The sequence below is a fragment of the Sus scrofa genome, chromosome 11, assembly GCF_000003025.6.
Source record: "Sus scrofa isolate TJ Tabasco breed Duroc chromosome 11, Sscrofa11.1, whole genome shotgun sequence".
In the NCBI taxonomy this organism is placed as follows: Eukaryota; Metazoa; Chordata; class Mammalia; order Artiodactyla; family Suidae; genus Sus; species Sus scrofa.
The window spans coordinates 51,485,868-51,498,973 of NC_010453.5; the positions used below are offsets into that span (position 1 = coordinate 51,485,868).

The window sequence follows — 13,106 nt, forward strand, 5'->3', positions numbered from 1 at the left end:
CTTAACCCATTTTCTGTTTGAATGGGGCAGATCATTTAGCTCACTATGTTTTCACAGAGCCATAAAATTTTAGTATTTGAAGGGACTTTCCAGATGACTCATCCCAATACCTTTGTTTGAAGCTATGGAGACTGAGGCTCAGGGAAGTAAATGCTGAGTGAGGCCAGGGATTGAACCTGTATCCTCATGGATTCTAGTCAGATTAATTTCCACTGAGCCATGATGGGAACGCCGCCTATATTTTTTATTTTTACTCATACTATTTTGGAGGGCTGTTTCACGTTGGACGTGGTGGGAATAGTCAATGGAATATTTGGATTGTTTTATGAACTACCGCAATTGAACCAAACTGAAAACGGGTGATAGTTGCACAGATAGCCTCTAAAGCTGCATTTACCTCCTTGAGCCTCAGTCTCCATAGCTTCAAACAAAGGTATTGGGATGAGTCATTTGGAAGGTCCCTTCAAATACTAAAATTGTATGGCTCTGTGAAAACATGCATTTCTCCTTTTTTCAAACAATTGGGTTCTAAGGAAATTTCAGGGGGTTATAGTGAGCTGAATGAGTGCCCCATTCAAACAACGACAAAAATAAATTAAATTTGATTTTCTACTCTATGTGCTGTATTTAACATGCGTTTTTGTCCCATTGATGCTTTTGGGTTTTTGACAGGTATTTTGGCCATGTGCCTATGGCCTGAAGAAGTTCTGGGGCCAGAGATTTAATCTGTGCTACAGCAGTGAGAATGCCAGATCCTTAACCTGCTGTGTTGCCACGGGAACTCCTGTGCTTTTGCTTTTAAAAGTCAGTATCTGAGTGGTATGATTGAACGTTTGTGCCCTCGTTCCCTAAAATCCAAATGTTGAAAATCAAATGCCCAAGTTGATGGTACTAAGAGATGGGTCTTTGGGAGGTTCAGAGGTGGCACCCTCTTGAATGGGATTCTTGTCCTTATAAAGAGGCTCTAGGGAGATCCCTCATGGCCCCTACTGCCATGTGAAAATACAATGGGCAGTCCATCCCTAGAACCAGACCATGCTGCCCTCTGATCTTGGACTTCCAGCCTCTAGAAATGTGAGAAATAAATGTCCACTGTTTATCAACCACACAATCTATGGCATTCTGTTGTAGAAGCTCAAACAGACTAAGACACTGGATAAAGAAGAGTTGAGCTTGATGTCTTTACCCTTATTGGGGAAATCGTGGCAGATTTCTCAGTGGTCATTCTTTCTAAGCAGAATTTATAGACATTTCATGGGACCATATGGACAGCTGACGTGAGATACGGTATAAATATTTTATTTATTCTAGGACATAACTTCCAGATATAAAGGGAACTCCCCCCCCCTTTTTTTTCATTATCTTGGCCTCCTTTGGCTCTATTAGGCCCTGTTTCTTTCCCTCTTTGAATCTTAAGGGCAGGAAATGGGAATGAATTTCTTCCTAGTTCTGGCAAGGCAGCATCTGGTAAGTCACTGTGATTACTGTCATTATTTTGTCCCTTCAGATGCTGAATGCCTTTTATCCTCAGTACTGAAATTAGGCAACTTTATTACACAGTGACCTTACTGTTAATGTTGTATTATGTTGTTAATGGTGACGCAGCACAGTGACAGAGGCTTTGAAACAAAGGAGGCCTGTTTCCGCCTATGAAGAAAGAAACCACATGATCTTTAATATGTTAAGAAAACCTTGACGTGTAGGAGACACTTCTCTCTCCTAGTAGATTTTTACACTCACCCCCACCCCCACACATGTATTTGTCTTTTTACATGATGATCATACATTAGTCAAGGGACACCTGTCGTAATAGGCAATATAGTCAGTGTCAACCTCGCTCTTCTATGATGAAAGTGATTATTGGGCTTTCAGAGAAAAGAGGAAACAACACCCAAAAAGTCCTGCTTTGGTATGGTTAAAGAACAGCCTTCCACACTCAAGGTAAAGCAAAGATCGTTTTAGTAACTTAGGACTTAGCCCAATTTAATATGTAATCCTGGAAGTTCCTATTGTGGCTCAGCAGTGACTAACTCAAGTAGCATCCATGAGGATGCAGGTTCCATCCCTGGCCCTGCTCAGTCGGTTAAGGATCTGGTGTTGGCATGAGCTTCAGGGGAGGTCACAGACGTGGCTTGGATCTGGCATTGCTGTGGCTGTGGTGTGGCCTGGCAGTGGCAACTCCTATTCCAACCCGAGTCTGGGAACTTCCATATGCCATGGGTGTAGCCCTAAAAAAGAAAATAAATAAATAAAATAAGATAAAATAAAATATGTAATCCCAAGGAGTTCCCTGGAGGCCTAGCAGTTACGAATTTAGAGTTACGGCCTGGGTTCACTGCTGTGATACAGTTAGATCCCTGGCTTGGGAACTTCCACCTGCTGTGGGCATGGCAAAAAAAAAAAAAAAAAAGTAATTCCCAAGGCAAAATGACTGTTGATTTGCTCATATTTGTTGCTCATGACCAAGCAAAGGAAAAAGGAAAATGCTAAATTAAAATATTGTTAACTGAGTTATAGTTTATCAAAATCAAATCTGGTGATACCTCAATATGTAACAGTACATGTATAAAATAAAGCTGATAGAAACTACTTAGTACGAAAATTTATTTTATTTTATTTTATTTTTTTTGTCTTTTAAGGGCCACACCCACGGCATATGGATGTTCCCAGGTTAAGGGTCGAATTAGAGCTGTAGCCACCAGCCTGTGCCACAGCCGCAGCAACGCCAGATCCAAACCACATCTGTGACTTACACCACAGCTCATGGCAACTCTGGAGCCTTAACCCACTGAGTGAGGCCAGGGATCGAACCTGTGTCCTCATGGTTACTAGTCAGTTTTGTTTCTGCTTAGCCATGACCGGAACTCCAAAATTTATCTTAAATCTCTAAGCTAACTCTCTTGTACTTCCTCTCCTTCTCTCTTCTGCTCTCCCCTCTATCTCAATCGTGTATGACCTAGAGACAATTTCTGCTTGTACTATTTAAATAAACGTGGGATAGTTTTGTGTCAACCTGCTTAGGCTACGGCCCCAGTTATTCAGTCTAACACTGATCTAAGCATGATGAAAAGGTATTTTATAGATACAAGCATTGATTTTTAGGTAAAGGAGGTTATCCTCTATAATCTGGGTGGGCCTGAAAAACATCTTTTGAAATGCCTTAAGAGCTGAATTGAGGAGTCTCTGAGGGAGAAGAAATTCTGCTTGTAGACAGCAGCTTCTAGAACTCTTCTAGAGTTCCAGTGGCCTGTGTTATGGGTTTTGGACTTGCCTCAGGAGCCCCCACAACTGCATAAGCTAATTCCTTATAATAAATCTTTTCATATGTATCTTGTATTGGTTCTGTCGCTTTGGTTGAACTCTGACCGATAAAGAACATTAGCTGAATTTTAGATTCTTCCAACATAGTGGATGAGAATAAAGAGGCAAAGGAAGTAGATACTTGATTGTCAAATTGCTCCCTTCGAAGATTTCCTCTCTAAAATTATAGAGCTGAACAGATGACAGGAATCTCAGAACCAGTTAAATAAGGAACACTATGTGAAGCTAAATTGAGGCTCAAGCCTACAAACTGCTTAAAAGATCCACATACATGGTAACAGAGGGAAAACTGCAGTAATAATTATCCTTGTTTTCATGTACTAAAATGACAATAATTTCTTGTATTTTCTCAAATCTTCTTTAGAATTTAATGTACAGAAACTAAGCTAGTGAATTTTTAGAAGGCGGAGATAGAAATCTTTAGGAATGTGATTTTGCATCTTTTCAGTCATTCTCTAGGTATATATATATAAAATTGTACATATTCCAAATGCAATAATTATTAGAACCTCTGGTCATACTAACCATCAGTAGCTACTGAAGGGGCAGTAGTTCTAAGTGATATGTTCTGTCATAGAAGAAGTGATATCAAAATTAAAAATCACTACTTACACAACACTAAATTAAGTATTCTTCAATTTTTAAAAATTGGTTTTAAAAAGCCCTAAAAATCACTGAGGGAGTAGGAAAATTTAGAACATTTGCCTGCCTGTGATTTAGGCCTGTATACATGGCCATCTGCAGGCAATGGCATGTCTACTGCTCTTTAACTGGTTGGAATATCAACAAAAATCCTGGCACATATATATGCTATTTAGCATACCCCGTTAGAAATAAAAGGAGACTGGGAGTTCCCCAGTAGCCTAGTGGTTAAGGATTTGGCATTGTCACTGCTGTGGCTCAGGTCACTGCTATGGCACAGGTTTGATCCCTGGCTCAGGAAGTTCTGTCAAAAAAAAAAAAAAAAAAAAAAAAAAAAAAGGCTATGGAGGAGGATAAGAAATTAGTTTACCTCTGGAAGGAATAACTCTACTTCTGGGAAGGGAAGAGACATTCTCAGTGGGAAGGGTGTCCAGGCAAAGGGGACCCTGTGACATGGCCTGAGAGCATCACTCTAAAGAACAAAATCAGGAGTTCCTGTCATGGCTCAGTGGTTCACAAACCTGACTAGTAGCCATGAGGATGCAGATTCGATCCCTAGCCTCACTCAGTGGATTGAGGATCCAGTGTTGCCATGAGCTGTGGTGCAGATCGCAGACGTGGCTCAGATCTGGCATTGTTGTGGCTGTGGTGCAGGCCGGCAGCTACAGCTCCGATTTGACCCCTAGCCTGGGAACCTCCATATGCCTTGGGTGTGGGCCTAAAAAAAAAAAAAAGACGAAAAAAGAACAAAGAACAAAATTGAAGTCATTCTTAATTTGAAGGCTGTAGATATGTCCACAGGAGAACATGGTTAAGAGTGGAGGGTATTGAGGGTTATTCTGGAGATGAAACCTCAGTTATGGCTGTAGTCATTTAACACAATATTGAAAATAATGATTTTCTCACTTTACATCTTGTAAAGAAAAAAATGTTGCCTGTCATTCCAGTTCATTCCAATGATTCCAGGATTAAACCATTAGCCACCACAATTGTCCCCCTGACAGTGTGCCCTGAAGGGAATTCAGGATGGAGACAACCAGAAAATATTCTGTGCTTTGGATATACTGGTCCTTGGTGAAGATGCATATCTAGGGGAACATTGCAAAGGACCCCAGATTCTTGCATCTTCCCATACACAGATAAGCACTAAAATCATTTTAATTTGAGATGTCTGTTCTTTGTGATTAGCAGTAGTCTTTTACTACTGGACTCCATGTTTTCCCAGCAAAAAAAAAAAAAAAAAAAAAAGTTCATAGATACCCTGGCAATCCCTCAGAGCTATTGGAGAGGCTGATGGGAAAGTTCCTCGAGTAAAACTTGACCCACAACTTTTATGTTGTGCGTTTTTCTTTCAGTCGGCAATCCTGGTGCTTGTCTAGGTTGGGTTCTTGAGGAAGCAGAAGCTGATAGGAAGTTATGAGTGCAGAAGATTTATTGGGGAGTTCACACCTGTGAAAGAAACAGGATTGGGCAGGAAGAGTTGTCTTGTCATAGCACTGCAGCGCTGACAAAATCTCTGCTAGTTTCAGCTCTAAAGTAGTGATTGCCCCTTAAAGGGGTCCAATGTCAGGCAAAAGTGGTCAGACCTGTACCACTGCCTTGTTTGTCAGTAACAGGTTTCTACCCTGAAAACAGCAGGACCTCAAGGTTGAAAGCTGAAGGAAACCCCAACAAAACTCACAGCTGGATGGCAGCTAGGCAAGGTGTGCTTTCTTGACAAGGAACGCAGACATCTTATCTCTGTATCTGCCTCAGTCCTGCAGTGTGGCATTTGTAAAATTTTTGGTGGCTGTGTACTTGGAGATGGATATTGATTAGGCCAGAACAAGAGGTGCTGTAATTCTAAGATTCCACCTGTATTTATAGTAGTATATGGCCACCAGTTACACTAGACTTGTTGCCACTGAAAGAGATTAAAGGTTGAAAATAGCAAATGTTGCTTAAGTCCTCTAAAATGATAAGAATATCATTACCCCCATTTCATCCCAAATAAGTCACTCCTAGTGGGACAATTCAGGGCCTCTGCTTGTGACAGTCCATTATAGGTCATAGTGGCTCAGTTGTGAAATGGGCAAAAGGAGCTCAGAATGGGCTGTTTAGGGGGATAATGAGGAAGGTCTTTTCTTTTTTGTGTGGATCTTTGATTTTATTTCAGTACTGTCAGCTTGTTGTTCAGAACAGTTGTACCAATATCATCTCACTGTCAACGGTGAATGAGTTCTGATTTTTTCATCCCTGCAAATATTTCGTATTGAGAGACTAGTTTTTGCTAGTCTGGTGGAAGTAAAATTGTATCTCAGTCATTTTGCTTTCCTTTTATTTCTACTGAATTCGAATATATTTTCGTATGGTTATTGTACATTATTTTTTTCTTTTTCATGAAGTGCCTATTCATTTGCTTGCTCCTTTTTTTTTTTTTTTTTTGTCTTTTTACGGCCACATTTGTGGCATATGGAAATTCCCAAGCTAGGGGTCTAATTGGAGCTGTAGCCACTGGCCTACACCATAGCCATAGCAACACCAGATCCAAGCCATTTCTGCAATCTATACCACACCTAGCGACAATGAGGGATCTTTAACCCACTGAGTGAGGTCAGGGATTGAATCTTCGTCCTCATGGAAAGGGTTTTTTTAACTTTTCCTGTTGAATTTTGTCACCTGCTCTTTAGATTGGCAAAACATTCACAAACTTGAGAGGAGACTAAAATTGAAATAATTCGTTACTCTAACAAGAGTCAGGATGTCTACTTTTGGTCAGGCCTTTGGTTTGCTCATTACTCTTCTGGGTGTGTTAGGTGTAAAAAAATGGCCTCTGTCCTGAGCTGCAGTCTATTTGAAAATCAAATGGACATATGAATGATTAATGAAAGTACAACTGCATATAAAATTTTAAGTTCTAAATGAACAGTATAGATCACAAGTGATGTAGGGATCTAATTTCATTTTGCTGACACTGGTGGTTGTTTTGATCATTGAAAGGTGATAGCATTTGGTGTGAAACTGTGAAGGTGAGCTCTTGTACAATAACACAATAAAATGTCATGTTATTTTCTTAGAATCTAAAATACATCATTAGATCAAAAGAAAACTTAAAAACTTTGTGACATATCATTGTTTCATTTTTGTTAGCTTTTTTTTTTTTTTTTTTGGTCTTTTTTAGGGCCACACCCACAGCATATGAAGCTTCCCAGCCTAGGGGTTGAATAGGAGCTATAGTCGCTGGCCACAGCCACAGTCACAGCAACACCAGATCCGAGTCGTGTCTGCCACCTATAACACAGCTAGCGACAATGAGGGATCTTTAACCCACTGAGCGAGGACAGGGATTGAACCTGCGTCCTCATAGATGCTAGTCAGATTTGTTTCTGCTGAGTCACTGTGGGAACTCCCTTATTAGCCTATTAAAACTTTCTACCACTGGATGAAGCAAGATGGCAAAAATATGAGGAACCTGATCAATGCTTTGAAAAACACCATCAGAAAGGCTTACACTTTCCAGTTGGTGATCGATCGATCTCTCGATGAGTTTCTCTCTTTACTGTATTTTTGTTATTTTAACTAGGTGATCAGGGCTATGCAGTAGTCTTCTTAAGTAATCTCCTCTGGTGATTCAGGAGTGAAGTCAAGTAAAAAAGCTGAGCCAGGTCATGTGGGATCTTGGTTATCAGAGTATCTAGAAAGTAGGTCCTTGTGTTAAAGCGTGTTTTATGCTGCCCCATCATACTTGTACTTGCTAGAGAAACATGTTTTGTGCCCTGTGGCAGATACTTACACATAGTAGGTCATGTGTAATTAACCAGATACTGAGATTGTCTTACAATGCTGCACACAAAGTGATTCCTTACTGTTAAACCCTTCGGAATTATTGACGAGAATACGACCACAAAATAGTCCTACATCATTTCATTATTTTCTTGTACCCTTCCAGTAACCTAGTGCTCTAGAGGCCTCTTTCCTTGGCGAGAAATAGGAGTGTATGGCTGAAGAGTTCCCGTTGGATTCTTAAATCTCTTATTACCAGGAAGGGGACAAACAAAACAACTTTAAAGATATCCCTTATCTCACTCATCATTTTGAATAAGCATTTTAGGAATGTCCGAGGCTGGGTAAGTAATATGAGGAAGTGCTGGGTAACAGGGTGACCTGTCCTCAGGTGTTTTAGGAAGGCGTCCCCTCTGTTGATATGTGTCTGTGCGGTGTGATTGTGCCTGCGTGAAACTCGTCCAATAGAGAAGACCAATCAAGGACGGTGATTTTTTTTTTTCCCTCTCCTTTTGCCACCGCCCACTCCCGACAGGCTGACAGCCTAGATTGCTCCCCCGAACTTGCCTGACTTTTCCCTCTCCTCCCACCTAGTCAAACCCCCCCATTCGCGACGCGGATGGGACGCCGGAGGCCCCAGCGAGCATGCGCGACCATCCCGAGCATGCCCAGTAGCGCGCGCGGCGCCCCGGAGCTTCTCCCCGGAGCTGCGGCCGACTCGGAGGCTTCCGCGGCTTCTGCGGCAGCGACGGGAAGTGAGGCGGCCGGGCCGGGCGGCCTCGGCGGCAGAAACAGAGGCGGAAGAGTCGCTGCGGCGACGACGTCGTCGACCCGGGTGACCGAGAGTGCTGAGCGCCGAGGGGACTCGCCCGCTCGGAAGCCGGATCCCGAGCCGGGCAGGATGGATCATCACCAGCCTGGGACTGGTCGCTACCAGGTGGTGAGTTCCTGGCCCCAGCCCCGGCCTCCTGCGCCGCCGGGGACCCCGGGCATCGCACCCCCGCCGTGGCCCCCAGAGTCCCTTTCCTCGAGGTATTCCCGAAGGGGAAGTGCTCGCTAGTTTATGTTTGGCTCTTCTGGCAGGACCCTGCTTCTTTCACACCTCCTGGATGGAGCCTGCCTGTGGCTCCTTTGAGACCCTTCTGTCTCGACTCAAGTCTCCTTTGAGCTCCCCATCCTTCACTCGCGCCCTATAACCCGCTGCTAAGACACCCCCAACCCTTCCTTTGAAACTTAGGTCTGTTTTATTTCCCACTTTCTCGATCATTTCATTATGCCCTGACCCAGTCACTTCAGAGATATTCCAGTGGATTGTATACTGGGAATGGTGTTGAGTTCACATACCTGCTGGGGAGGTGATCGCCGTCATAGATGGGGGCGGAGGGGAGGAGGGAGATGTAAGCCCTACGTCGGGTGGGATGTGAATTTGGTCGAAAACTTGGGTTTAAAAGTTGTGCGAACTGTGAAGAATAGTCGTGGGTCTGATCTTGTTTCTCAGCTCTAGTTAACGTTGTGGTTTTGTCCTTTTCTGTTTTATTAGAATTAAGGGTGACTATTTTTCTCTTATCACTTTTTTTTTTTTTTAAATTAGCAGGAGAGGCAATGAAATTTTACTAGGAAAAAAAATGCTGGTCTTGTTTGAAAAGTTATTTTCCTTAAATATCAGGTTTTCCAGTTTGACCATATAAATCTTTGTATGTCGAAATGAGTGAAAAGTGTCCCTCTATATTTTTCCATGTCAGTTTTTCTAATGTATTTTTTTCTCTAATATTCTGGTGGTGTCATTGGAGATTCCTACTGTAAGCCTTATTTAAAAAATGAACTCAGCAATAGTTGATCATTTCCTTGCAGCTAGGTAGCATATTACTGTAAACTTTGAGGTGTTAATTAAACCTATTTACTGAGGGAGAGGAGAAAAACGTTGGTATGGAGCACTGATGGTGCAGTTAATAGAACTATTTGTGAAATTTACAAATGTGGGTAGGTTGGTGCAGATTTCACATTTTGAATCTATTTGTGTAGGGTGAGACTTGTGAATTAAGAATTTCTATTAATAAGTGCATTTTGACAAAGATGAAGGCTACGGAAAGATGAAATCCCAATGTATGTAATTTAGCATTTTTTCCTAAGATAAAAGCTCGTGATGCTTCCATTTCATCTGGTTTACAAACCTTCAAATGATGTATATTCTGAATTCTGTGAAAACTTATCAGTATTTTCAGAACGGTTAAAATATTGCTGCCAATCTGGAAAGGCATTTTTCAATTTTCAAGTTGTTAGTGTATTTGCTTTTGGTGTTTTTTTTTTTTTTGCAGATGTTAGCAAAAATAAAATACAATAGGTAATATTGAATATTGTTTCCAGTGGAACGTGTTTCTTTTCTCTGCTCTCTTTTCTTTCCTGTTCCTATTTGTTTCCTTTAATGGTGTTAGCTGATTTAAATTCTTTCTCTTTGGGGGTTCTGTTTATTAGAACCAGCCATGTTCTCATATACAATCGCTACTCAAAACATTTTTAACTGATATATCTGTGCCTTAAAGTAATTTATTATAGTGTCATTTGCTCTCAATAGAGCTATGATTAGTTAAGTTGATTTAATTATTGTTTTTGAGAATTCCTCATACCAAAATATTGAAAATTGTGCCAGTTTTAAGATATTTTCTTTTTCTCTACAACTCCGTTCAAAATAAGTAGACCATATATTTTATTGTCTCCTCCCTCACCCCCAAACTGGAAATGTCTCCTATATAGACTTTGAATGGGTGGAGGCAGTCCTTCAGAGCAGAGGGCAAAAATCTGTCCTTGTAGAGATACTTCTTGCTTTAAGCAGGTAGGACATCAGTTTGTTTTCCTTGTAAGGCAGAATGTTTGAGAATCTTAGCACAGTTTAAATTTGGATTTTAATTCCTGTTCCTGTGTAGTTCCATTGTAAGTTTCATCTGTCTAGGTTAATTCTTAGTTTCCTTGAGAATGGCTTAATCAATAATGATGTCAGGTATATTAAGGCCCCCCACCCCCACGCCCAACTACTGGAGCTGTATCCTACATAGACTTTGAATGGGTGGAGGCAGTCCTTCAGAGCAGAGCAGGGAAAAAAAGGGCAACTGAGTTGACCACTTTGCACCTCGGGCTTATATTGATGGACACGACTGTTGTGCAGCTGCTTTTAGCTCAGTTTTTTTTTTTTTTTCTAAAGCTCTGAAATGATTAATGAACTTGAGCAATAAACAATTTCAGTTTTTGGCTGTTTAGAGTTGACTAAGTAGGAGACTGGAACACGTGCTTGGTGGTGAAATGGCATTTGATGTTGATTTTTCACTTATTGATAGAGTTAAAATTTAGCTTTCCATATTGATAAGTTAATGGTGATGCCCAGGATCATCAGAATGACGTATGACTCTTAGCCAATTCACAGGCTTCATGTGGAAACTGCTTTTCTGTGATCTCTTCTTCTCCTCCATTGTTAAAAGGGTCTGGATTTTGTTAAGTGAAATAGTGATAACACTATATAGCTACAAATACAAAAAGCCGTAATTGTTACCTTCTAATTTCAGAAAAAGCCAGGTATGATGTGTAGTTCCTTTGGGTTATGGGGATTCAGTTTTATTTGGTGGGAAATGGGCTTGCCAAATTGTGAAGCAGTCGATGCGGCTTGGAGCGATTATGCCACATTCTGTCTTTGATGTTTTCTATTTTAAAGGATTCCTTTACCTGAGCTGCCAAGCTGATTACTAAGCTTTCAGAGGTATTCTGTGTACATGTTAAATTGGCACTGTTGGTTGGAACAGTTGTTTCCCAAACTGTATTCCAGAATGATGATAATTGATGGTCTTAGAAGATTTATAATATGTATTAGTGTATAAAAACATGCCTTGGCATATTAAGACCATGAGAGAGTCTGCAATAAAGACGAAGGTTTGGATTTAACCTAACTCTTCCTAAACCTCGACTACAGATTTTTAAAGAAAACTTTGATTATATGAACATTTCCAAAATGTTAGTTTTCTATAAAAATAATGAAGTATTCACCCTGTGATGAATTAGAGTTGCCCTTGATAAATCAACTGGTAAAGAGGTTGACTATTAATAGTTTAAAAACCTCACATCTTTTAAAGTCATCTAGGCTTATATTTAGGTTATGCTGTTTACAGTTGGTGAGCCCTTGGCTTAGTTACCTAGCATCTTGACACCTCAGTTTCATTGTATTAGTACTTAGCCTCTTTAGGATTATTATGAGAATTATATAATGTACTATATAATGTAATATAGAAACTGGCACATGATAAATATTATTGTACGTAATGTAAGATAAGTAAACTATAAAAGATTATTTTTGTTTCAGTTTTTGCTGGCGACCACCTTTTGTCTCTTGTTTTATTTAGCAACATGAATATCCAACTAGTTTTTTTTATTGTCCACGTCAAGAGCTGTGAAAAGTTTTAAGATTTGATCTTACCATATTTACAAGCTAATAGTTGGTCTGTTAATGTTTAATGATTGCTGGCAGAAAAACAGGAGACTCCCAGGTCAGAAACAAATGACGTTATTACTCACAGCACTGCAAACTCATGAACATCAGCATATTTGAGCTGATTTTCCTTGTAACCAAGTTCCATGAGGGTGATGGCTATCTAGATGGATGCACATAGTGGGTCACAGCTAAGAAACTCTGGACCAAGGGTTCAGCACTTTTGTAGCAAGGTGAAACATTGTAGCAAACAAACAAGCTAGTTCACCTCTTCCTGCTGTGGTAACCTTGACCTTTATTGCTTATGTATAAGAATCCTCTCAGTGTCATGTTTTCCGTTTTAAAGGAGTATTAGAGTCTTCTACCTTAGGTTGTCTTCTAGTTATTACTGCCTTCTTCTCTTGTCCCAGCTAGATTCTTTTGAACTTATCACTATCCTTTATCTGGTTTACGTTCTTACCACACCTCTTTTACATCATCAGGGTTATCCATTGCTTAATCTGGTAGATACTTTGGTTCTGTTCTTGCTTAATTTCTTCTTTGTTGACACTGTGAGCTTTCTCCTTGAAACTCTTTCCTTATTCCTGATGTGCAGGAGTTACTTCTCTGAATTTTCTTCTCTACATGAACTCACTTTGTACTTATGCCTCAAATGTTGATGCTAATTTCTGTGGCATGGACTATTGTAACAGCCTGCTTACCACTTTATTCCTTCATCTGGCCACCCTTCAGTGTATTTATATTTGTAGAATATGCATTTGATTTTCCTTTCTTGGCTTAAAAATTTATAATGGCCTCTTATGAATTCACCTTCCTCCCCCCTCATTTAATATTAAAATTTTCAAATATAGACAGAAGTTGAAAAAACTGTACAGTTAACTTCCATATACCATATACCAATTGTAGGGTCTGT

The 13,106-nt window shown here is 40.4% G+C and overlaps 1 protein-coding gene across 1 annotated transcript in view; it reads left to right on the forward strand.

Annotated features, from left to right (window-relative positions):
* Window positions 8,114–13,106, forward strand: part of NDFIP2 (Nedd4 family interacting protein 2) — a 66,325-nt gene continuing 61,332 nt past the window's right edge. The window contains exon 1 of the mRNA XM_001926577.5: window positions 8,114–8,665. Coding sequence (XP_001926612.1) covers window positions 8,345–8,665 — 321 coding nt within the window. The 5' untranslated portion in view covers window positions 8,114–8,344. The remainder of the gene's footprint in view (window positions 8,666–13,106) is intronic.